The following is a 25053-nucleotide window of genomic DNA, read 5'->3' as shown; positions in this document are numbered from 1 at the left end:
GGTGTGAATAATCTTTGCTCATCACATCAAAAAAATCAGTGTGTCAGTGTATTCCTGCAGAGTCATTACCATACAGACTCACTCTGCTTGCTTAACAAAGCATGGTTTGGTGTATTATAGTTTCCTAGTCTGCTTTTCGGATTCACCTCTGACAAAAGCAGAGAGCAAATTCAATCCCTTCTTCAGTGGCACACTAATGTGGGAAATAAATCTTCGGGCATAAGGTCTGAATGGCAGTCATTTAAATAATTCAAATGCAGGGATCATTTTTGCCCATGTGTCTTTCATTTCTTTGTTCTGTTTCACTGTATTTCCCGAATCACTGAGAGACAAATGATCTTCTGCGACAATCTATATTTTTAAAATATCTAGAGCTAAATAATCCCTGTCCTCTTTAAATGCAGTTTAATTGGTTACATGTAAAATAATTATTTGCTCTCTCTTTTGTGGTGTGGAGGGGGGAGTTGGAGGGGAGAAGTAACATACAAGCAGATGTGCTGCTAGATCTACAGGCTTCTGCCAACCATATGGCATCTTAAAGAAAGATGGTTGGAGCGTCTGGATTAGCAAAGAGTCGGGATGGAAAGCCATGTGTCGTGTTGGTACAGGCAGTTGTTTTAGCTCTCTGTAAAAGGCTTCAGGAGATTGTGTAATGGAACAAATGGTACTGCAAGCCTAGTAACAGCCTTACCGCTGCTGGAGAGGCAATTGGCCCCCAGGCGAGTACTGCTTCATCCTTGCTTGTTGGTTTTTTGTGAAGGATTTTTAGATCATTATTATGTGTTCTTCTTTTAATGTACAGGAAACTTGGGAGATGTAATTCTGAACTTTATACTTGAAAGAGAGCTATTGTGTGCTTAGGATTTTTTCACACTCTCATTTTTTATAATGAAAACATGCAGTTCCCTTCTCTTCAAAATGAAAAGCTCATGCCCCTCTGCAAATTTCCTGCATCTTTCGTGAACACTTTGAGACATCAGTTCAATGAATTTGTATCTGATGCCAAGATTTTGGGGCAAAACTGCTCTCTCTAGGATTTGCTGAGTTAAAAAGAGTGGGGCTATTGTGCTTGTGGCTATAATGTACCAGCTTGGCATTTGTATTCTGTTTGACAAGGTGCTCTTTATGCAAACAAGGGGCCTGCTGCTGTTAAAGGCAGAACTCCTTTAGTTTTTAGCAACAGAGGATTGGGCATTTCATGGGGTTTTGTGTGCTTTACAGGAGTCTGTAGTTCACATTACAGCTCATAGGAGTTATTCTGGATCAGGATGAAAGCTATTGTATCCAGATCTGTAACAGAAATAGATTTTAGTCATTTCTCTACTGTCACAGAGTAGAACTCTAAATTCCTCTGTATGTTTCAATGAAATCAGGCCTGAAATCTTAGTAGACCTGCAAATGCAGTTTTTTCTCCTTGATAACATTTGTTTCTAAGGAAATTAAACCCTGATGCTGAAGTACAGAAGTTCAATAATTGGGATTATTTTATTTGAAGAGATTTTAAGTACATTATGATCTTAATATCATGATTTTTATGTAAGGAGATACGTGAGGGACACCCAAACATTCATTTGTTGGTAAATACTTGCTGAGCAGTTAATGTTATGGTTTCAGAGACATTAGAAACAAACCATTAACTAGAGAAGCATCTTCCCTATAAGAGTCTGCTGAAAAATACACTATCTTAAACTGGGACAAATACTGCTCTAGTGCAGCCTAGATTCACAATAATTTAAAAGTAAAATTACAATTACCGTTCTTTTTTCGCTTTAATTTTTTTCATATTCTCCAGAAGGCTCCTTATCTGGAGCTTAGGAAACAGCAGTGTTCAGTTTAATCTGCAGTTTAGTTACAGCAGCACACGTTTTTTTCCTGAGCTGCCTGCGTGCCCCCTGCTCAAGCCTGCATATGTTGCTCAACACGGATCAAAAGTAGCCTCCCTCGGGAGGGATGCTTGGGTTCATTTTGTCGGCCTGTTCATTACCTCGCCTCAGCCAAGGCTGAGCCAGGTGTGAGGTGGACAGTTGTCCACCAGGAGCGGTGCCAAGACCACCAGCATCTCCCTGGAAGGCCCTTGCGATGGCTGCTGAGGAGGAGCAGAGTCAGACCAGTGAGCCCCAGTGGGGACCTCGGGCTCTCTTGGGGCACCTGCTGAGCTTTCACTGCCTTTCAGAAACCCCAGCTGCTTTCTGCCCCATGTTCATGTGTGAGTTCACCAACAGAGAAATGTGCATTTTCTCTGGGCTTCCCATATGAGAAATTTTAAGTAATGATGTGTTTGTGCTGCAGCAACAGTATTGGAGGTTGCCATGTCTACAGAGACAGTAATTGACTGATAGCAGGTGGATCTCTTGTTCTCAAATTGCATGTGTTTGTCTTCTCTATCCCTACTTAAAAGAACAAACCCCATGGTTTGTTTTTGAAGAAAGAGACACAGTTTTGTTTTCTTAATTTACTACTAGTGATTCAAGGCAGTTAATTTTCATTTATGTGAGAATGTTCCGTTTCCAAAAGCATATCGAGACTTTTAAGCTTGCTTGTTTAAATGTTTGCTTCATAAAAGTTACCACTGCTAACTACTGAAAGATGAGAACATGTGGAAGTAGTATGAGAAAAGCATAATTTACCTAGCAAAACTAAGCAAGGCCATTTGCTGTAATCCAAGGGGAAAAGTATTCTTCTCGTATAGTCACATTGAACATGTGTCAAGAAAGCTATTAACATTTATCTCAATTTGTAGCAAAGAAAAAGCTGATAGTTTTGCTGGAATTTTTCACTATAATTAAAATACGGTGGCAACAGAAGAGTCTGCGCATGCACATGCACAGTTGGGACAGGAGGAATCCTGCTGGAAGATGCTGGTGGTCTTACCAAGCTGGGATGTCAGTGCAGGGTCCAGTGACTGCTGACTTATGTGCTATGACATGGGAGAGCGGGGCTGGAGCCACCTTTGTGCTCATTTTTTGTGTGGTCAGCTCATTTTGCTGACAGCCCTGTGCTGCTGTTGCAGGGACTCCAGAGCTGCTGTTCTCATCCACAAGCTAAGCTGCTCTCACCAGAAAGGCATAATTGACCCTTTGCACTGGCTGGTGATCTGGGTGTGTTGATACTCATCTCCATCAACTCATCTGCTTGGTTGCAGTCATATTTTTTATTGTGAAGGGGTTAGTGGTTTTCCTGAAGATAACTGTACTGATATTTGCCTCTAAAACAGCAATAAAATTCCCTTATTTCATAGCAATGAATAAGTTCACCTTGCAGTAAATTAAAGCACAGTTGGACTAATGCACGTATAAATTACAAAATAGCCACTCTCTTACAGAGAGTGTAATACTGTCTATAATGTACTAATGCATTTTTAAGACGTATTTTCTGTGAAATGCTTCCCTTCAGTGTTGCTAAGCAATTGCAGATTTCACTAACTTCACATGCAGTTTTAAAATATAGTCCAAAACAAAACACCAAGTGGACTCTGTTCACAAGAGCTGAGCTTCGTGAGGGTGGGCTGACAATACTGCTCAGGTTCTTCAGCTCTTCTCATTTTTCTAAAAAAACTTGTGGTTTCTCAGAATAAAACTGCTTTCCTCTCAGCCTTTTCCAATGCAAAATTACCTTACCATTTTCCCTATCTTTAGTCTTCCGTGTTACACCCACCATGGTATTTCTTTGATGCTGTGACTCCCTTCAGTCTCGGCAGAACTGGTTTATGGGTGTACTGGGGGATGTGGAGAGATTGAGGCTGGCCCCAGGTGGCACAGCCCTGCTCCAAAGCACCAGCAGCAGCTCCCTCTGAGGTGGGAGCTTGCTTGGCCAGCCAGCGCAAACAGATGCCAAACCCTCCTCAGGTCCCTTGGGTATATCCATGCATATCTTGAGCACTGATCTTTCTGACCTCTCACGCACACCCTAGGCTCCTCTGCCCACCTTGACCTCCTTCCCAGCCATTCCTTAGATCCTTACTCTGTAGGTGCCCCTATTTTCCCTTTTGTTTCCTAGGAAGAGTAACTGTGGAAGTTAGAGCTGTAATAGAAGCGGAGTAGGCTGAGCTTGGGCTTGCAAATGGAAGCAATCTGCTCTGTGTGGATGGAGAGCAACGAGCCCTCATATATAAGACATCTCTCTGAATGTGCTGCACAGAAAAAATTGTCTGTCACCAATATAAGTCATATTCCTCCTTTTCTGTGTCACAAGCATAAAACTAAACTCTTTACAAATCCTACAACTATCATTAGTTTGACTGTGATTTATGCAAACCACAATAACCCTCCATGAACCTGGAAAAATAAGCAAATGTGTGTGTAGCTTAAAGGCAAAATCATTTGTTTGAAAATGAGGAGGGGCACCTCTAGAGTGAAAAATAAGGGTAATGGGGATAAAGCAACAAAACTAACAAGTGACACCTCCATAGATATTTAACACTTTGTGTTTGATATTTTTAGATTTTATTTTCATAGTAGTCAAACTATGCAGTATAGCAGCCTTGGGGTTGTGCTGCAGAAGTTTTGAAGGACTGTGATATGTAATCCTTAAACTTGGAGATACTCCCTTGCAGATAACCAAATGAGAAGGACTGTATCCAGCACTATTGGCCTGTCATCTGCAAGGTCACTAGTGAGAAACATTTTACCTTTCAAACACAGGTACTGACAGGCAGAGAGATAAACAGAAGCTTTCTGCTCGGTACCTCAGTGCCTGCAGCCCTTGCTGGTTGCAGCCAGGATCTGGGCTCAGTGAGGACAGCAGCGCTGAACCCAAAGCTGTTCTGTTCGCCTGCAATTGCGACTGTCAGAGCAACTGAAGCAGTTGTAGCTCAGCATTTATGCCCTTTCTAGCAGTAGGTTGGTTTTTTTTGTTTTTTTTTTTAATTAAGACAATATCTGACAAAGTGAATTAACAGAAGCTGATGCTTTTAGCAGGTTTTTTGCTTCAAATGCCTGATGTCAGCTTGGGCCACATGTACATTCTGCACATGCCATGGGATAGAAAAAGTGAAGACTTGTTTTTCAATTCTCTGCTGCCTGCCCAGACACCACATGTACTGTCTGTTACATGTCGCTTCTGATGAGGTTCATGCTGGGAATTTCTTTTTAAAGGCAAAGTATTTGTGAAGGAAAGAGTTCAGATTGGGCATTAAAAATTCTCAGTCTCCAGCTTGAATGCAGTGATTGCTTTATGTGGACACCAGCTAGCAGTTTGTACAGGTTCAGGTTTGTCTGGTAATAAACAAAATAAGAGGAATTGGAGTAAGCAGTAGGGGAAATCAAGCACATGTTTATAAAAAGTAAACCAGCCACAGAAATTGTTGTAACTAGTGCCACAAGCACAGGAAAATTATTTCAGTAAAACAAATACATATCTTATAAACTTGGGGGGACCACTTTTGAAACATTAGTGGGATATGTGTCTCCTACCATTATGACTGAGAAATTGTGCAAAATCTGTTCTGTCTGGCACATAACAAAATCAGAGAGGTGAACATCTTTAAAAAAAAACCAAAAAAATGTAGAGTCTGCCTATACAATTCAATATATTCCTGTAATATTGTCTGCTTTGAGCCCTGCCTCTTTTTTTTTCTTTTTTTTTTTTTTTCTCCCTATGGTATTTTACAGCATTCTAAATTACTAGCCTGGATGATCTAGAGAATTGTTTTACTTTATATATGTCAACTAAAAGCATAAAATAGTAACCCGAACTATTTCTTCTCTAGAGCAAATCTGATCCAGAGTTCATATTCCTATCAAAGGTCTTACCACTTTGTATTCCTTTAAAGGAGGAAAAGCCTCATCTTCAGCCAGGGGATTTGGACACAAATAGACATTAGTGAAGCTTTCACCCATATCTTTTCCAGCCTGCTGTACACTCTCTTTCATTGCTTCCTTCCTGTCAAAACCCAGTAGGGCCAAAAGTGGTCATCACAGCAGCAAAGCCCAGCTGCTACAACCCCCTACTGAAGACCAGGCTGATAATGTTCTCTTCAGCATGTTAGACATGAGCTATTAGAAGCCCAGGAATAGATCCAGGCTCAGGTTTCCTACGTGATCTATTTGTTTAACCTGGTGGGCCAGCTGTGGAAGTGAGGACATATTCTAATAGTCAGTGGTGACATCTGAAACAAAGGGGAAGCTCCTATGTAAACTTTTAATTAAACCCTATTTGCAAGTGTTATGGCATGCAAACATTGTTTTCTTATTAGAAATTATATGCTATAAATACTTCAAAAGTATGTGGAAAAACTGTCTTTAGTAAAAGGGAATTTAAATGTTACCCAATAGATATAAAAAATAAATTTAAAAAAGAAGATTGAGTAATGCAAAGCCATCTGGGTCAAAGAGTTCATAGTGAAATGTGGACATTTGCTTCTTAGGTGTCCAATTCCAAACTGTGCAAGGGATATTAACTTCTAGTTACCATCTGTTAACATCAGTTGGTTCTGCCTGTAGCATGGGCAAGTGCTTATCTAGAAGTGGTATAGATCTGCTCTGCCTGAGCAAATTACAGTCTTGTCCTTTTTGTGGCAACAGAAGTCTGATAGGGATTCCAGAGGGTGGGAAATTCCATGGCAACTTTTTTAATATGCCCTGAACTGCCTCCCTGTGTCCTGTTAGAAATCAGGACTTCCAGTGTGACAAAAAGGAGGAGGCTTATTCACTACCTTTAGTTCCTACTCACTGTTGTTACAGGGTGGCTTTTTGGCCTGTGTGTTTCTCCTCTTATGTTTTTTTTTAATTTTTTATTAACATGGAAAAGGTGCATCATAGTATTTTGATTTTGAAGCCAGATGGGAGAATGCAGTTCAGTTAAAGAATAGGTTGTGTGTACAGATATTCCTGTTTAAATTTTGGGAGTATGTGGAGGCTTCTCTGAGATGCTCATCACTTAAGGTTGTTTCAAGACAGTGATCTATGGGTCAAGACAGTCATTTAGGACACTAGTGAAACATCAGGGTTTAATTTACCATTTGTTTGCCTTTCTGAATTCATAGACTCACCATAGTGATCGCCATTCAGTTGCATCTCTGCAGCATGGCAGAGGTCTCCAACGTGGTCTTTGGTTTTCCTACTCTGAACCAGGAACTACCCCTGATCATCAGGAATAGGAGCAATGCAGGAGCAACCTTAGAAACTCATAGCTTGACACTCTTGCCCTGCTAGGACAAATGCATTTTAAAGGCAGTTTGCTGCATAGTGACATATGCTCATGATGTTGGGTTTTGGTCTCTTTGGGGGGCAGCAGGAGCCAGGACCAGCTCACCCACAGAGGTGTGGCCCTGGTGCTGGTGGCCCCCCTGTGTGGCTGGTGGCCCCTGAGTGGCTGATGCCCCAGCCCTTACCATGGGGTGCCTGAGGGTTGCAGCACCCACTGCTGGGATGATGGGCTGGCCTGTGTTACCATGGCAACTGGCAGATGGGGGGCTTCAGCAGGGGCAGCGGGGAAGCAGCCGCGGCAGCGCGCTGGCCGAGCTGCTCAACAACAGCCCTTTCAGCACTGACAGCTCCGCTCTGGCTGGCCAGAAGTAGTTATCAGATTACTTGTATTAAAACCTAATTAAGATGTGTGCCAGTAAATGCAGCATGATTATTGGATTTGGTGATTTAGCTGCTGCAGGTTGCTGCAATTCAGTCATGCCATTTCAGCAAATCCAGCTCCGTGGAGTAAAGTGAAAACGTTTTACATCAGTAACCTGACTATGCTGAAAGAGTAAATAACCTTTTAATGCCTCTACTATGTCAAGGACTGACTGATACCCACTGCAGGGTGAATGGGCACTGCCCACAGATCCTTGCATATTAATTTCCTTCAAATCAACATTAAAACCCAGAGGAGGGCTGACAGGTTATGTCAGCTTTTACCTTCATTGTGGATTGCCTGTGGATTAATGGGTCTGTGTCTCCCAGGGCAGGGAGCTTGCAGCCTGAGTCCTGCGGGTGCCCCCAGTTTAGCTATGTGCTGTTATAGAAAATAAAGCAGCTTTTGCTTTTAGCTGTAGGCCACACATAAAGGGAAGTGTAACATGGTGGGTGCTAGTATAGCTTTGTGGTGTTGGATGCAATGGAAGTTTATTCTGCAGGTGGAATTCACCTTGGTGCCAAAGCTCTGCTTTGTGTTTGATGTTTCACCTCATTTCTGCAGGGTCTTGCAGCGATTGTCTAGCCATAGCTGTCAAAATGTAACAAAACCCTATCTATCACTTTTCACTTCATTTCTGGACAGCCTAGGGTGTAGCTTAGTCTCAGATCCAAATTTCACTTCCATGTGAAGTCTTCTGCATGTTGTAATTGCACAAAAAACAAGGTAGGTTGGAGCCATTCTAACCTAAAGCTGCCTATGAGTTCCAAGTACTGAGAATCAGAGCAAAACGTTTACCTTGAAGCTTTCACTGCAGCTTGTGATGCCACGGTTGTGTTCTCTTTCTGTGGAACCACTCGTCTCATGGAACTGTCTCTTTCTTGCCACCATATAGAAATAGGAATTTTGGTTTGAAATGGTTAATTGGAAATTATTTGAAGGGTATTGTTATTACTACTGACTGGGAGCTTTCTCCGTAGTGCCAGGCTGTCCTGTGGGTAGTCCAAACATGGTAACATGGTTCAAGAGCTACATTTTCACCTTGTGCCTTGAAGTAACGTGACAGAGCATGGAGTCAGTCCCTGTCCTCCAACACGGCCAGGCCAAGGGGGAGCAGCTGCACGCCAGCCCAACTGGACAGATCTTGCCACTTTGGTGGAAAAATTATCTCATTTAGACAGGAGGGACACAGTGGTCACTCAGATGCTCAGGACACAGTACATTTGCCTGGTAGGTGCTGTTGCCAAAGTGAACGTGGCGACCATGCAACCTCCCTCACTCATATTAGCAAAATGTGCAGAAGGTTCTGTCACCCAGTTGTAAAAATGATGGCAGGCATCGATGTGCAGTTGTAACATATGGGAAGTACAGTGAATGTGGGTGGAGCTGTTCATTTCTCATCTTGAATCATTTACGAGATCAGCAGGCAGGCCAGATACAATGCATATGGGAATGTGTGGCTGTGCTGCACATGTCACACATAATAGCAGATACTGTGAGAGGGCCCAGAGCCTGTCCTCAGGAGCTAAATGCAGCAGAGCAGGCTGGGAGTCCCAGTGTGTGGACCAAGGGCCAGCTTGGCAGCAGTTTTGGGAGAGCAGACTGGCAGACAGAATTTGGGAATTCACAGATCCAGATATGTGCTGACTAGAACTGCACCTTCTTCATCCATGGTAGCCCAGAGCTGTAGATCAATATGTTATTAAAGCTGTAGTCAAGCACTGGACATACAAATGATAAAGGTAAAGTTGTGGCTTAGATCAATATGTTATTAAAGCTGTAGTCAAGCACTGGACATACAGATGATAAAGCTGGTCAAACCCAGCTCAGTGCATTTGTCATCCTTCTCCCTCTGCTCAAGGAGACAGTCTAAATCTAACACTGGGGGGTGAAGTTACAAGCGGAAAAGTGTAATTGATTATTTCCATAATTAAAGACTTTTCCATTTACAGCAGTTTATTTGAAATTACATAGAGCTTCACAATAGAGCACCCTAGGGCTTGTGTCCACTAATATTTTTGAAATTTGCATGGGCTACCTGTGATTATCTACTGAAAAATATTGTTCTGATGTAAAATTCACATTAGTTGGAAATTACTTCTGACTGGATGCCAGGAGTAATAAACAGTGGGGAAATAATAAGTGATACCTGCTTTTGTGGTTAAAGAAATGAATGTGCAGTTGATCTGTCTTAACAGCACTGTGTCCCAACTCGGGCACTTGTAAGCAGAAAGCCTCTGCATGTTTCTTCTGATACCTGCCAGCTTTTTCCCTCTGTTTTGCAGCCCCTGATGTGGAGGGCCTTTGGAATGATGGGCTCTTTACATCTTTTCCCAGGAATCCCTGTTAGACTGTTAAAGGATCTATGCTGACATGCTTAATTAACACTAAGCTTACTTGAAATAAGTGCTATGTTCTGTAATGAGTTTTGGACACTGACCAGCTTGCAAAGAGAAGTGGACAGAAAACAGAAGTTTTTGTCACTTCAAGTCCAGTTTGTCAGGGAATTTGGGTATTTGGTTTCATAAACTGGGCTACTGAGTGTGTTTCAAGACAGTTACTGAAGCAGCTACAGTGTGCAGCTTTCTTAGCTACAGGTGTTGGGATGCACTCCCCCAGTCCTTACTGATGTCACAGCAAAGCAGATTTGCTGTCATGTCCTCATAAAGCTTCTAAATTAAAAGTGCAAACCTTTAAAGTGCTAATTTAAAGTGTGAAAATACATTTAATGCCCATCCTCGGAGTAATACTTTAGTCTCAGCCCAACCACCAGCCTCAACGCTGGGCGCTGCCACCACCAGTGCAAAGATCAAAGCTTCTTCCGTGAACTCCAACTTCAGATGCTCTGCAACCTTTTTATCTATTTCTTTTCCAGGTTACAGCAGCTTGACAAGCACTGCCAGGCCACTGCCCAGCAGTTAGTGGAGTTGCTCAACAAACAGAATCAGCTCTTCAAAGAGAAGCACCTGCTTACAGAAGAGGTGCAGTTTCTGCGAACACAGGTACTGTGTCAAAAGAAAAGAAAGTCTGAGGGGAATATTCTGCAGCTTTAACAGAGAAATCTGCCAGCAGTCTGATTTCAACTGCTGGATTTTGTTGCTGTGGTTCTTTTAAACACAGCATTACCTTATAAAAAATAAAATAAAAATTCATGCAGTTGGAAAGGTAGCTGAACCTGACTCTCATTTAAATCAAAACTAAATGAAAAGAAGTGTTTTGAAGTGACAATACAAAAGCAGAAGTTATTCTCAATGACAGTTCTTAGCTTCTTATCTAAAGATTTTCGAGTTGCTTTTTCAGAGAAAAGGGAAATGTTCTTCAACATCATTAATGTTTAAACAGTTACTTGATATTGATAATTGCGTAGCAGTTTTGCTGCCATTTGTCAGACTAAAGTTCTTCTATCACTTCATGATTTTTTTTTTTTTTTTTTTTTTTCTTTTCAATGACCACTTATGGTGAGACTCTTGGGATTGTCCTGTGCAGAGCCACTAATTGAGCTTTGATGATCCCAATGGGTCTCTTTCAACTCAAGATATTCTGTGATTCATGCACCCAAATGTGAGATGGTGAATGTACAATCAATCTTGCCTAAGCACTAATCACAGCACTGCTTCTCCAGCAGTTCTGAATGTTCTTCCAGTGGTCCCTAGGAAATGGTGGCTTCCTATGGGCTGTTCTGGCTTTTTTTATTTTGGCCATTGTTCTCTGGCCAGTAAATGTTTGGAAATAAGGGAGAAGACTGTGGGGCTGGGTTTCTTCTTTTTCCTTCTTTCACTTTTTTTTCAGAAAAGGAAGAGAACTAACAAGCACAGAATGAGGTTTTCAGTAAAACTATCAGATCATCAAACTCAACATTGAATTAGTCTATTTACTCAGTCACAAAGCAAATTGCAATGCTTTCTAACTTCCAGACTTGTGAGTTTGGCCGGGATAGCTGGAGTTTGCTTAACATGGTAACAAAGGACATTCAGTGTAGGAAATTTAGTCTTGTAGCACACCTAGCAGTAAACAGAACATGAATTGGCTTAGAACTTGAAAGTACTTAAATCATGCTATTTTTGTAGGCTTTTTATCTGTAGAAGTCGGTAAATGTTTAACCTAGGAGAATAAAATCCATACTTTGTTAAGCCCCTAATCATGTCCATGTGTTCGGTTTTACAGCACTTCCTGTTCTAGTAGACAAACTTGGTGGCTTATGACAGTGTAAGGTTATCAGCATGTAGTAACTACTGGCAAATTTTAGGGCAACCATAGTGTTCTCTCTATAAGAGAGGTTAAGGAGGTGGTTGTTCCCAAAATAAATTAAAATTTCTGCTTTAAGAAAAGCACTCTTGGTAACGTGAACAGCCTTTACATGGTCCACAGGGATTTTGTTATTGATAATCTATTTTATCTGGAAGTGATTGTGTTTTTATGGAGTTGGGCAGAAGTACAAAAATCATACAAAAGAGGAAAAAATAATTCAAATATTAAATTTCTATCAATACTTGACTGGCAAAAGCTGCCTTCTTTATGTTCAGTACAAGTTAATTGTGCTCCAGAGGATACTTTTTAAGTTGAGAACACTCAGAAAAGAAGAATGATAAAAAAAATTATTACAGAATGAGCCCTAAAAATCTATGTGCAGATATTTAAAGCAATGGTGGTTTTCTGGGAACTGGAATTCAGCCCAAACGACCTGCTTGGAATATCAGACAATTGTTCTAAGGAAACTGAAGAACAGTTCACCATAAATGGAAGCTCTTTGCAGAAAGATGCCTGTAGTTAGTATAGAAATACTGAAACGAAACAACTGCATAGTAATGTTGATCAAAGGTGAAAGTGACCTCACATTCCACATTTTACTGTACTGTCCAACAGTTGTCCTTTATTATTAACCAAGTTTTTGGAAGTTCTTTTGGTGGGAGGGGGGGAGGTGGAAGCAATCAACCATTACCAAATCTTTTAAAGATGATGTGAAATACGCTAACCTAAATGTGCTTTGTATCTTGGAACATAAGCATCTAGTAACTGCAGTTGCATATTTCAGGGGAAAAAATGGGATGCAGATCTCAAACAGGACACAGATGGAATGAAGTAAAAACCTGGAAGGATAAAGAGAAATGAGCAGAAGTAGGTATTTTTTTTCTATATCCTATATATAGAGTGGGGGGGAGAAGAAAGGAGAGCACGACTAAAACTATTTGCAGATGTGAGTTGAATCTGGCAAACACTTAAAGACAAAAGGAAGAAGGAAGTGTTTGAAACATTTTTGGGTTTGAAACTGTTGAAGTTTTTTGTGCTTTGATTTTTTCTCTTTAAGCATTTAAAAATTTAAGGACAAGCACTCAATAGCAAAGACAAGTTTACCTAAACTAATTTAAAAAAAAAAATCTAAATATGTAAGTTGAAGGGAAAGGGGGATGTACAACTCTTAGCTACGTGAGAACTTCTGGAAGATCTCAGATTTAACCCAGGTACTTTTTGTCTGGATTGTCACTAGGTGTTTGCCTTTTGATTTGGAATGCTTAGTTTTGTTGCTTCCAGTATTTTCTGTCTGAGGAAGCTTGAATCATCCCTATCTCTTCAGAAAGGCTGCAACTGGTTTTGTAATAAATCATAACAGTTAGTGTCACATTGAAAGAAACATTATCTAGATATTTGTATTTGGAGCAGTGCTGTCCGTGTTACAGTAGTGCAACATAGCTATAGGTGTTCCTACTGCCTTGCAAGAGTTACTAAACTTTTAAAGTTTAAAGAATTTAAAATTGCATCATTTACTTGAATCTAGCTGACCCTACTCAACAAACCTAACAAGCCCTGAGCCTTGATAGGATTTGTTTTTAAAAGTCAGATTACTTCCACTGTAGTTTTTATTTCTAGTGTTATATGTTTGTTGTATGGGGGAAAAGACAGCAGAAAGACAAAAAAAAGTCTTTAAATTCAGCTACATTCTGGTGTGTTGAGAGCCTGTTTTTCTTGGAAAACTCATTTGATATTGTAAGGAAAATTTAGGGGTTTAAAGGAAAATAAATCATAAAAGAAGTACCTGATCCTGCTGTAAAGGTGCATTCCTTTACAGGCTACATGAGCATATTCAACACCTTGTAAAGGTAATCAAATTTTAATTATGCGATTTACACCTCTCATTTTGAAAGTTTTTGGAACACTCAGGTTTGGAATTTCTACCTTTGAAAGTCTCTAGTATAGTGGAACTCACCTAAGGCAGGAGGATAAGAGATACTTAATTGCCCTCATACACAGCTATGAAATACAGAATACTAAATAAATGTGCACAGAAAGCAAACAAACATCTAAACAGAGATTGCTGGAAACCTCAGCAACCCCCACCAGGCAGGAGTGTATTTGTGAGAGCTGGGATGCCTCTCTCTTGCAGGATCTGCCTTGGTGTCCATCAGTTTGACAGAAATAACTATTTGTCCCGGTGGATAATCCTCTCACAGCCCCCGGCTGCCAGAAGGGGTTGCTGGCCAGCTGAGCCAGTGAGAGCACAGACGGGTAGGATTTGGACCTTGAGGATTACTTCCAGCAAGGGCTGTCATCCTGTGCTGCTGCTCTGACTTCCCCACGAAGATCTCCTCCTGCAAGCCAGCCTCTCCCTGGCCAGGAACCCGCACTCTCCCTGTGCTCCCCGTATGGCAGAGCCACTAAAGCTCTCTCCTCCCTCCTTACAGATGTCTTTGTCACAGTGAGCGTGTCTGTGAGCTGATCACCCTTCTTCTAAAAGGAAGTTAAAGTACACTCACCCGTGCCTGTGTTCCCAGTCGCTCAGCAGGAGGCACTGTCAGAATTACAGCTGTTCTGGAGCAGGGGTTTTCTTCCCTTTCTTGTGTCAGCAGGAATTTTCAGTGAGGTCCCAGTGGTTAATGCAGCAGTGTTCCCAAGTGCCCTGTTTGCTTTTTATTTTTTATTATGTATTACAGAAGGGGGAGCCTTATTTCTAGCAAACAGGTAGGTCATCCATCTCTGTGTCAAAAGTGATTCAAGCTGATCCTTACATGGCCCTCAACCTCAGGAGACCTGAAGATGGCTTTGGTTATTAGGAGAGAGCTTTTGTTTTAGTGTAGTCTTACTGCACAAAGATGGTGCCTCTGGAAGGTGTTTGTAACAGCCAGTGACAGTCCACAGATGAGGTTGGTGGAAGATGTTGGGGGGATTTTTTAAGCAGATGAAAATGTTCACTTCTGCTTGGATGGAGTTTAATCAGAAGTGATGCAAGTTAAACCATGACAGGAAGGGATAAAGATAGACCTCTGTTTGATGTCTGACTGCCCTGACATGAGGCTTCAAGTATTCAGCTCCCCAGTGTTTGTGCATCTGCAGCTGTGGGAGTCCTGTACATCCTGTCCTGTGTCTGGCTACTGGACAAAGCTGGGCTCCAGCTGAGGAGTTGAGCCTGGCCCTCCTGGGAGTTCCACCTTGGGTTTTACAGCCATGCAGTGGAAGATTGAGGCACTGAAGCCACCTGAGTGCTTTCTAATCAAACAGGAAGTCAGTTGCTCTTCCCTCCTCCCAGTATAGCTGGCAGCAATAAAATAAACCAGTCAGGCATCTGTTGTTCCCCTCCTACAAACCCTTCCAACTTGTACATCCAATACCCAACCAGCCTGTTAAAGCAGATGCCACTGAGGTAAGGAGGGAGTGTCCAGAGGAACCTGGGCACTGTGTGATGCAGTGTTCTGTGCACTGAAAACCGAAATATTCTTGGGAGGAGGAGAAACTAAGACTGGAAAGGCCCCTATCCCTGACTGTCCAGTAACCAACTTGTTTACCAATTACCTAAATGTGACAGTTGTGCCCATTTTGTTAGAGAACAGCACACCTTCAATGACAGCTTTAATACTTGGGCCCTGGGACAATGGGGTACAGAGACTCTGACGGGATTGGTGCTTGCTTTGTGAAGAGCTTCAGGCCAGGCTGGAGTCAGGAGATTTGCCCACTTTATCAATCAAGCTGAAGTTCTTGATCTCACAAAGCATTAGCACTGGGCAAATGTGGTGTGGAAGGACACCCACAAAAGAAATTTCCAGAAGTTCTATTTCTTCAGGAGTTGAGGTTTTGAGTTCCTTTTAAGCTTCTGCCCATACTGTAATGCTGAGGGTCACTTCAGCACATAATATGTTTCCTCTGGTTGTCAGTACCCAGGCACTGACGTGGCATTTAAGGCCCAAGGCTTTCCATTGCCATAGTTCCACTGGTCGCAAACACAACGGTAGCAGTTGATGTTGGTGCGTGTATTTTGGAGAAAAAAAACACCATATTACTGTTTTTCATTCTTTAATGAACTGCAGCTTCGTGAATTTTCTTTAATTCAGCCTAACCAACCCAAGGGGGGAAGGAAAAAAAAACCAAACCCTTCAGTCTTCTAATGCAAAACCAGCCAAAGTAGAAAGTTTATTTTTATTTCTGAGGTCATGTACATCTCTTAAATTCAATTTTTAGTACTGCAGTGGCTTAATTCGAGGTAGCTCCCCCAGCTCCAATAGTTTGATGTCTTGCTCAATTCAGTCCTTAAGTGCTACCGAGGAAGCACAAACAACAGCTATGCAAGAGCTTCAAAACTGCGAATTAGCCTTCCCACCAGAGGTTTCCTACTGGCACCAAGGCAACAGTTTCCTGTTTTGCTACAGCTGCCCATCCCAGACACACGCTGAACACTGCACAGTAAACACCCTCTGGCAAAACCCTGCCATCTTCTTCTTGGAAGGGAGAAGGGGCAGGATCTTAGACGTGCCCCAAAACAAGAGCTTACTTATTTACTGCTAAACAGGAACCATGTCAAAAGCTCATGGGGATCCTGTTTTTCAGAAATCAGGTATCTCTTGTTCTTGCTACCTGTAAGACTTCTGAGCTTAGAAAGAGGTGAGGCCAGCAGGCCCACAGGAAGTGCAGGCTTTGAAACTGTACTTGTTTACTCTGCCTTACTGCAGTCTTAACCAGTTTTTATTTCTCTTCTAAGAACTTGCCTGCAGGCTGACGTGACACAAATGAGAAACACAGGCACTGCCATACAGACTACCCATCTCTTCCTTTTATCTTTCAGGTCTGCTCTGCACCTGGCTGAAACTTGTCTGAGGCTCACCCAAAGACACCTCTGCAGAAAACAGGCACACTTGCTAGCTAATTTCAGCTGGTTTCTATTTGGTTTTAACTACAGAATCACAAATATTTTGAAGCCTTACCAGCCTACCAAACTTTCTAGGACGACAGCTGAGACTTTTCTGAAAAGACCAGGCTTGCAAGCCAGTTTTAACAGCTATTATGTGGTGTGGATGTCAATAATTTGTACAATGTTTATAAAATGTTTTTATCTATTTTCATAATTGAACATACATTTCTGTATTATTTACAGACTGAAATATCAATAAACCTAATAGGTTCTCTAGGTTCCTTGTTCTGTTCTTCTGAATTCAAGGGAAAGCATGTGCAGGGGAAGGAGGGAGAAGAGGGCTATTTGCAAGTGCTGCACATGTACACTGCCCTCCTTTTTACAAACTCAGTACCAGAATATACCTGGGAACTTTATTCAACAGGATATTTGTCACTTCTATATAAAAAGTGAGTCCCGACAACTATTTACTAATCAGAAAAGTGTAAGAAGATTGAGAAATATTCCACCGAATGTGGAGGAATTTCTATGGGTCAGGTTCCCCTTTAAAACATTCACTGAACAAGGCCTTTAAGAGAAAAGAGCCCTTGATTATTACAGAGGAGCCATTACAGGAGGTGATGGGCTCCACACTGAAGTGGTGAATCTGGACTTTTGCACCAGCACATATTCAGGGCACCAGCTGAACTTGCTTCAAATTATTGAACTCAGAATATTTGGAGGGTACAGGTGGAGGGCTTTTTTTCTGGTTAACTATGCAATCATGTTGTGCAAGGTTACTTTTCATATACCCAACTGTTTTAGAAATAATTTATCTGAATATTTTGCTATCTAGTGTAGGATAAGCTACACACACATGAGAAAAGTTTCTACATCTACTTTTTTCAATGTAGTTGGTAAAGGGGGTGAAAAAAGCGCAAAGAACAGTTCCGCAGCAATAAAGCTACTTCAGCCAGCATGAACACAGAAAACATAACAAAAATAAGAGTAACAACACATGCAATAAATTACCATTGGGTGTGGAACACAATCCTTCCTTCCCTTATATTTTAAGAATTATTAGTGGTACAGCCCTAACATCAAAGTGATTTTTCCTCCCTATTTCAATTTCCTGCCATATAAAACTGCCAAACACATCTGATCACCTCCATGAACAGCTTCACAGATATGACACTGAGCGTGCTAAGAGAGGCCTCAGGTCTTTAAGAAGAAAGGCTGCTGAAGGAAAGCCCTCTCTAGTCAAACTCAGGATTTTTCACAGTAGTCAGGCTGACAGCTTTTTAAGTACTTTATAGATGGTTACGTTTTTACTTTATAGCTTTTTACTTTATAGATGGTTACACAGTTAAGAATATACATTTATAAATGTAGGAAATGCAAACTTTTTCTATTATTCCACAGCATAAATCTGTGTTTTAATAGGAGACAGTGCCTATAGGCTACGTGTGCAAAGCAACTCGGGCACCTATTCCTGGCACTTAGGCTTCACTGAGACCCTGGAGCACACCGGGACCCTCAACCTTTCTGGACTTGCCTCACCTACCAGGTGGCTTCTGGTGGCCACATGGAGGGCCCCACTGCCAGCCACCCACGTGCATGTATGAGTCTGATTTCAAAGGGTCCTGGGCTGCCAGTATATATAGCTCGAAGCAGGTTTTTCATACTCATCCCAGGCATAGGTGCAACTAATGTTTTGCTGGGAGTCCACCAGGAATAACTTCTCCTGCAGCAGTTACTCTGCTTTGTAGCAATTAATAAGTCATTACAGCACCAGGCCTACCTGTCTCATATCCCTCCCCACCTTCCCCTGCTTCTACTTAAGCACTATAATCTTGGTTTTACAAATTCTACAAGTATCAGACCCGATGATCAAATCCAGGTCAGCACACAGAGCGTGATTCCACAACATGGGATGCAGCCTGACCAGACAGTCCTGTCACTGCTGCAGTTTTGTCCTGGTCACTGACATCCTGATATCACTGAACTAATGGATGGCTGTCTCCCTGATGCTCTTTCCTATTACAAGGTCGGGGAGGAAAAAAAAGGAGGGAAAAAAGAAAGGAAAAAACCTGAGACCTAGATGAAGCACCTCTATTCCTGAGAAGCATTCACGTCAGACAACAGAAAACCCATCAGACCCACTGCTTTAGGGACACTCAGCCCTCCAGACTGCCTGGTTCAAATAGCCCTGGACCAGCCCGTGGGCTTCAAAGAGTCCCACTCTCCAGTGCCCTGCAAATCCCACCTTCCCTTTCTTCTGTCTCCTTCCCCAAACATCATCTAGCTGTGGGATATGAGGCCAAGAATTTAATCAGATGAAAATCACTTAAATGGTGGATGTTCTGATAGGAGCATATCTTCAAAAGTATAACCCAAATTTACTTTTATAAGTGACATACATCTCACAGAGTTAACAGGAACCACCTGTATGGAAACAGCCTCGGTCCAAAGCACAGATACATTTTGCTTAGTCATAAAAACTTTTTTTTTTTGACAATACTGTAACTTAATCATTTACAAGCTGAAACTGTTCACCCAGTATCTGAAATATGTCACAGCGAGTTACAGTTATCACTAGGACTTCACAGCAAATAAAACTTGTAACTAAACATGCACAGATCATTATATATACAGTGATAAAAAAATAATGATGTACATTTTCTTGTAAGAAGAAATTAAGTAAATTCTTTGTGCATTTCAGGATTGAAACATCTAACCTATATAAAATTACTTTAAAATATGAAGTAAATATTTAACCCAAAACTTGAGAAATCTTTCGTAATCTGCAATATAGCCTTCTCATTTCCATTTTTCTTTCTCTGACACAGGACAACTTAAGAATTTTATCCTCTAAGATATTTAATAGTAATGTGCAGATATAAAAAAATACGTCCTCTGTGGCAAGCTTGAACATATATATATATATATATTTACAATCCTCCAGAACAAATTAGCATTAAAAAACACAGAAGTAGCAGATTGACATAGTGCTTTATTTAAGCTGTCTGTACGAAGGAAAATAATGTGCATCCCTATCATATACGTGTAAAAATACTAAGGATGTACAGTGTACAAAAACAGTTTCTTGTAGTTATTTCACATCCTTGTGGGTCATATACTTAAGGAAATAAACAGTTTAAGTATGACCAACAGTAATACGGTTTCTTGGGTTCGTAGTCGTGTCTGCTTAATATCCTTAACCATATGACTAGATCTTGCATGGATCTAATGAAAGAACTAGCAAGGTCAAGAAATGTCACAAACTCTAAAGCTACAGGGAGGTAATTCAATTACCAATTTAGAGGTTTTTATTTAAATAAATACTTTACATTTCATGCTTGCCTGTAATGCACTACCAGGAGCAAGATAAGGAAATTCTACTGTAGACAGTACAAACAGTAGCAGCAAAGTGTGTACATTGAGGTGTAATATATAGACCCTGCAGTTAGTAAGGAAAGACCTTACTTTTGTACTCTAGGAGAAGCACATGGCCCCTGCAAGAACAGTCAGCTTTAAGAAGCCGCAAGTAAAGATGGAAAAAAAAAGGTGAAACAATACTGGAATAAATGTTTTTTAAGCAACAGGAATGTACTGGAAGATGGATTAGTGTGGAAAGCGAAGCTGTGTGCAAAACTGCCAAAATCCAAACAGAATTGACCTACTTCCTCTGAGATGGCTGCAGTACAAGAGGGCATACTGTATGTCATGGAAGTCAGTACAAGCTGGAGTAAAGGTCTGAAATGTACTGTGCTCAAAAGGCTCACCAAGACAACCAGCCACCACCTCCTGTCCAAATCCAACCACAACCGCAGACAGCAAAAGAGCTTCAAAAGTTTGTCTCAGCACTTCTTGTCCATTTCTCTGTCATCTGTTTCTAACACTGGTAAGACAAAATCCCCTAGGCCTGGGCAGCGAAAGGTGGCTGCTGACTCTGCATCATAAACTGGATCTCTGACGTTTCAGAAGGCAGACAATGCAATGCAAAGTGATGTCTTAAAAGGTTTACAAATAGTTCACTGCCAGGTCTCTCCTGCAAACCGCACACTACCTGGCCACACAACGGAGAGAAAAGCACAAGGTGTCACTGACACGAGGAGCTGCTGGCCAGTGCCACACACAGCCAGTTGGCCACTTGGCTGGAGGTGGCCTGTGCCAAGAAACTTATTGCTATTACAAGCTGAAAACATAGGGGAGAATACACAGACATGTAACACAGATTTTGAATCACCATAGTCTGTGAGTACAAGACCTTTGCAGAGAACTAATTAATGCCCGTCTGTTAAGTACTTGGTTATTTCAGTCACTCACTCACTGTGTCAGTGTAGACAGCTCTACACCACCAGTCCAGGACAGACCTGCAACGCATTTGCTGCTCTCCTCTCTCTCCGCACAGGGACAACATCTACACATCTTTAGTGTTACAGGGTGACATAATGAAATCCTATGCAGTTAGAGTATACATCATGATATATTTCTATCTGATTATCCATCCATTACTAAAGATAAAACATGAAACATGAAAAATTGTCTAAATTACTCTGCGTCTTTAGCTGCCTTGCTAAAATGCCCAGCTACCCCTTGACCATCCCAGCACATGCACTGCCAGCAGTGGGCTTCATGCTTGGGCACTCAACTTTCCACATCAAGAGGCTAAGGCATCTGTGTAGGAACATCTCTCAGACTCATCTACTCACTCACACAACGCAACCAGGAATACTCTGCAATATCACAGTCTTTGTGGGAGCTAACAAGAGCTGAACGCAGAGATACTTCCAATGATAATCCCACGGAGTCGGGGGTTCCCGATGTCGCCTGCAGGGGTGTGCGCGCTCTGTCGCTGTGCCGCGTCACTCCCCAACTCCTAGCACCAAAGGGTTTATTATTAAGATTATCATTGCTGAAGATCAAAGCTAAAGTTTATGCACATGTTCTGTTAGATACAGATCTTCGGAAATGGAAAGACGTTTCCCTACCAGTGGAGCGTTTATTGTGATGTTTGAAATTCAGTCAATCAGGTACCACGGTTACACATAACCTCCTGGGTTTCAGGACTCTTTTGGCTGAGGGCAAATCTTCCTTGAGAACGGCTGATCCCAGAAATTTACTATTTTAATTGTTAAAATAAAGTGCTTTTCTTGTAATCACTGTGGTCTTGTTGTTCAAATGCAATTCCTTCATATAGAACAGACATTTTCTCTTGTGCTGTCAGGCTCTTACATTATGTTTATCCTAAATTGAGCACAAGATGTAGCTTTTTTGTCTGTTCACTTTTAACCCTTTGGCACATGAGGTTGGAAATCCCCACCTCCACTGCCAAACTGTTAAAAGACAGTATTTCATTCACAAAAATCTGGTTCTAAGCAGTATGTACAATTTCAGAGCCTTGTTAAAATTTCCACATGGGAAAAAAGTGCATAATTCCCTTCAGCTTGTACAGTCCTTCCATATATTACAAAATTAACTGCTATAAGCCTGTTCTAAGATGTAGCAGCATTTGCAAACATGACATATACAAACCTTATCTCTAAAAATAAATACTACCGCAGTATAACCAAAAAAAAAAAAAAAAAAAAAAAATTGGAGTTAAACACCTGGAGAGGAAGCTAATTCACAAAATCAAAAACAAGTAAGGCAAACACCTGTTTACCTTGGTGCACACATTTTGGTGAAAAGCAATACCATTATGCCTGTCTACATTCTTCAGCCATCAGAGGTGATGCATATCATGAAAGAGAAAAGCATGAAAAAGATGTTATCTGGTGCAAATTATAAAACCCCTTGAACAACTTCAACTGCTGCTTTTATGCCTTCATTTCTTGCATGTATAATGTCCAATTCTCCATGATTGCACATGAACCTGGAAGTTCTAAGTGGCAGGCTGGGTGAGCCCAGCCCTTCTGCTTCTTCTGTAGTATCCAACAGTAATTAAAAAATAATATATATATATATATTTATATATATCAACAATTTAAGTCCTTCTCTCAAACATTTCCCAAACAAATTCCAGCCAGATGTTAATGACAGAGACCTGCTTCAAGTAATGATATGCCTAACAGAAACCTTGCATATGTACATCACCACCTCTACATTTCCTCATTCTAACCAGCACAAACAGATGCAAGAAAATGTTATCACCTAGTCTGTTTAAACTAATTACAATTTTGATTCATCTTCTGGAAGAAGATAAGCTGGACCGACAGGGCTTTGGTTTAGCCTCCACTGTGAGGAAAAATAGATGACTACTTGTTCACAAAGTGTACAATGCTGAAGTCAAGTCATTTACCTTCAAAGAAACTGTTAGTAACTTCTTGACGTTGCTATTATACTGAGGCTGTGGGCAGCAGCAACAGCAGGAGAGCGGAGTAGAGAGAATCTCATATGTCATGCAAAACCAGAATGGATTTTAGGGAGGTTTGGGAAAGAAACTTGTTCAATTTGGAATGGTCTCTGAAAGTGCCCCTGCTATCTTAGTAGTATCTAGTACTGGTGGTGATGTTCAGGAATCATTTTCACTGATAAACCTAAGATGACAGTGAAGCAGCAGAACAAAAAAGTTACTCTCGTCCACTTGCAGAGTAGGAAAATTGGGGGAAATGCGGCCGCCTCTCATTGTCCATGCAGTCCATACCATCCTCATCATCTGCGTTAAGGAAGAAGTTCAAAACATCAGTACATTTGCAATAAAATTTTATTATTCACCTGATATGCAGCACATCTTTCAGGGTTCAATGCAAAGGTTAAAGGCTCAAGTTAAAGTAAGACCAGTTAGTTCACACAGCAGGATGATACTCACTGAAAGGACTGCATGCCCAGAAGTCACTATTTATTTCAGGTTGATTGTTTGGTTCATTTTATTCTGACTGTCACCTGAGAACTTCAATCACAACTACCCCTTGTAGGCTAATCCAAACATGCCAGCACACCCAGCCTCTGGCAGTGCTGAAGCCGAGTGCCAATTGAGTCAGCCAGTTTCCATAATTTCTTGAGCTGAGCTCAGGAAATTATAGTCTTAGTGTAGCTATACTTAAATATTCCTCCATTTCAAAGGGAGTTAAAAGGAAAAACAGCTACAAAATGAACATTTCACACATGTTCTATGTGTTTCAATTCTTAGCTATTATTTTTAGTAAACTATTTATTTTTATAGTATTTACTGGGATCAGAAGAAATACAGAATAAGCCAAATTAATAAATATTTTTATTTACATAATTCCTCCAGCACCAATGGAAAGCAGGCACCAGATGTTACCTAACTCTGAGAATTTGGATGTACATTCTTACATGGCTTTTTAACAGTGCTTATTCTTAAAGACTCCTGCTGAGACTGTTATTCTAACAGTGTATTTATATGCAGCCTTTCAGAATTTTGTCTTCTATATTCTACACATAAAAACCAGAGTTAATCCTGGTCTAATATGCAATCAACAGAACCCAAGTTAATCCAAATATTAGTAAAATTTGTTCAAGTTACAAAGATGAACAAATTCTTATCAAGATAGAGAGGAGAAGAAAGGGTTCTTTTTTACCAGCAGAAAGACTTAAAATCACTTAAATTATGGACTGTGAGCAACATGGTCTAGTGGAAGGTTCCCCTGCCCAAGGCAGGATGATTGGAATCAGATGAACTTTAAGGTCCCTTCCAATTCAAACCACTCTATGTTTCTGTGATTGTGTTCAGACACTAAAAATGCAAAATCAAAAAAATACTCTAGATCTATACTTGAACAGAAAACTGCAGCTAACCTGAGAGTCCTAAAACATGAGAAAATAAAATTCCTTTTGAAAGGTTAAGCAACCATAACTATGCCTTTACTTTTGTGATCCTCCTTTCTCAGCCTCCAATATAAAGAAACAAACAAAACCCAAAAATATCCCCATTTAGAAAGAAAATTCTTTAAGAACTCAGATGAAAGATTTTAACTGCTCTGGCTTGATAAGTAACTGTAAAGCCCTGGTTAGGCTGATCAGATCATGATTCTTGTGTGTAACACAACATGACAAAAACACAAACCATGGTGAAATCACATTCACTCCAATAAAGAAACTTTGCAAGGTCCAATGCCATGGTTACATCCACACTAACACCTTCTTTAAGAGCTCTGTTGAAGCACAGGACTTGATAGGATATTTAATTTCACGTAATTGATTTTTTCAAATCATTGTGTTCAAAGTATTTCAAAATGTGTCCATCTTACTAAAGCTACACAGCCCACTGAAAACACCAGCACTGTCCACATGCTTAAAGAAACGTCCATGTTCTAATTACTTTGCTGAACTGGGACCTTGACTGCCACTTGAAGCCAGTGTCTTCTTTTATTTAAAAACAAACAAACAAAACCCCAAATCAATAAACAAATTTTTAAAAACTCCAAACA

At 40.9% G+C, this 25053-nt stretch overlaps 2 protein-coding genes across 5 annotated transcripts in view; one reads left to right on the top strand and one right to left on the bottom strand.

Moving 5' to 3' along the window:
• Positions 1-21819, top strand: part of SDCCAG8 (SHH signaling and ciliogenesis regulator SDCCAG8) — a 108961-nt gene extending 87142 nt beyond the window's left edge. For all 3 annotated transcript variants that reach the window (XM_041404169.1, XM_041404168.1, XM_041404167.1), the window contains 3 exons: positions 10442-10568; positions 12599-12681; positions 16613-21819. In XM_041404169.1, coding sequence (XP_041260103.1) covers positions 10442-10568; positions 12599-12649 — 178 coding nt within the window. In that variant the 3' untranslated portion in view covers positions 12650-12681; positions 16613-21819. The remainder of the gene's footprint in view (positions 1-10441; positions 10569-12598; positions 12682-16612) is intronic.
• AKT3 (AKT serine/threonine kinase 3) overlaps positions 15931-25053 on the bottom strand; it is a 151870-nt gene continuing 142747 nt past the window's right edge. For both annotated transcript variants that reach the window (XM_041404171.1, XM_041404170.1), the window contains exon 14: positions 15931-23318. In XM_041404171.1, coding sequence (XP_041260105.1) covers positions 23233-23318 — 86 coding nt within the window. In that variant the 3' untranslated portion in view covers positions 15931-23232. The remainder of the gene's footprint in view (positions 23319-25053) is intronic.

Source organism: Onychostruthus taczanowskii, unplaced genomic scaffold, assembly GCF_017590055.1.
Source record: "Onychostruthus taczanowskii isolate IOZ18803 unplaced genomic scaffold, ASM1759005v1 scaffold21, whole genome shotgun sequence".
NCBI classification, from domain to species: domain Eukaryota; kingdom Metazoa; phylum Chordata; class Aves; order Passeriformes; family Passeridae; genus Onychostruthus; species Onychostruthus taczanowskii.
The sequence above is the reverse complement of the archived record's forward strand: the minus strand, read 5'-3'. Positions and strand labels throughout refer to the sequence as shown.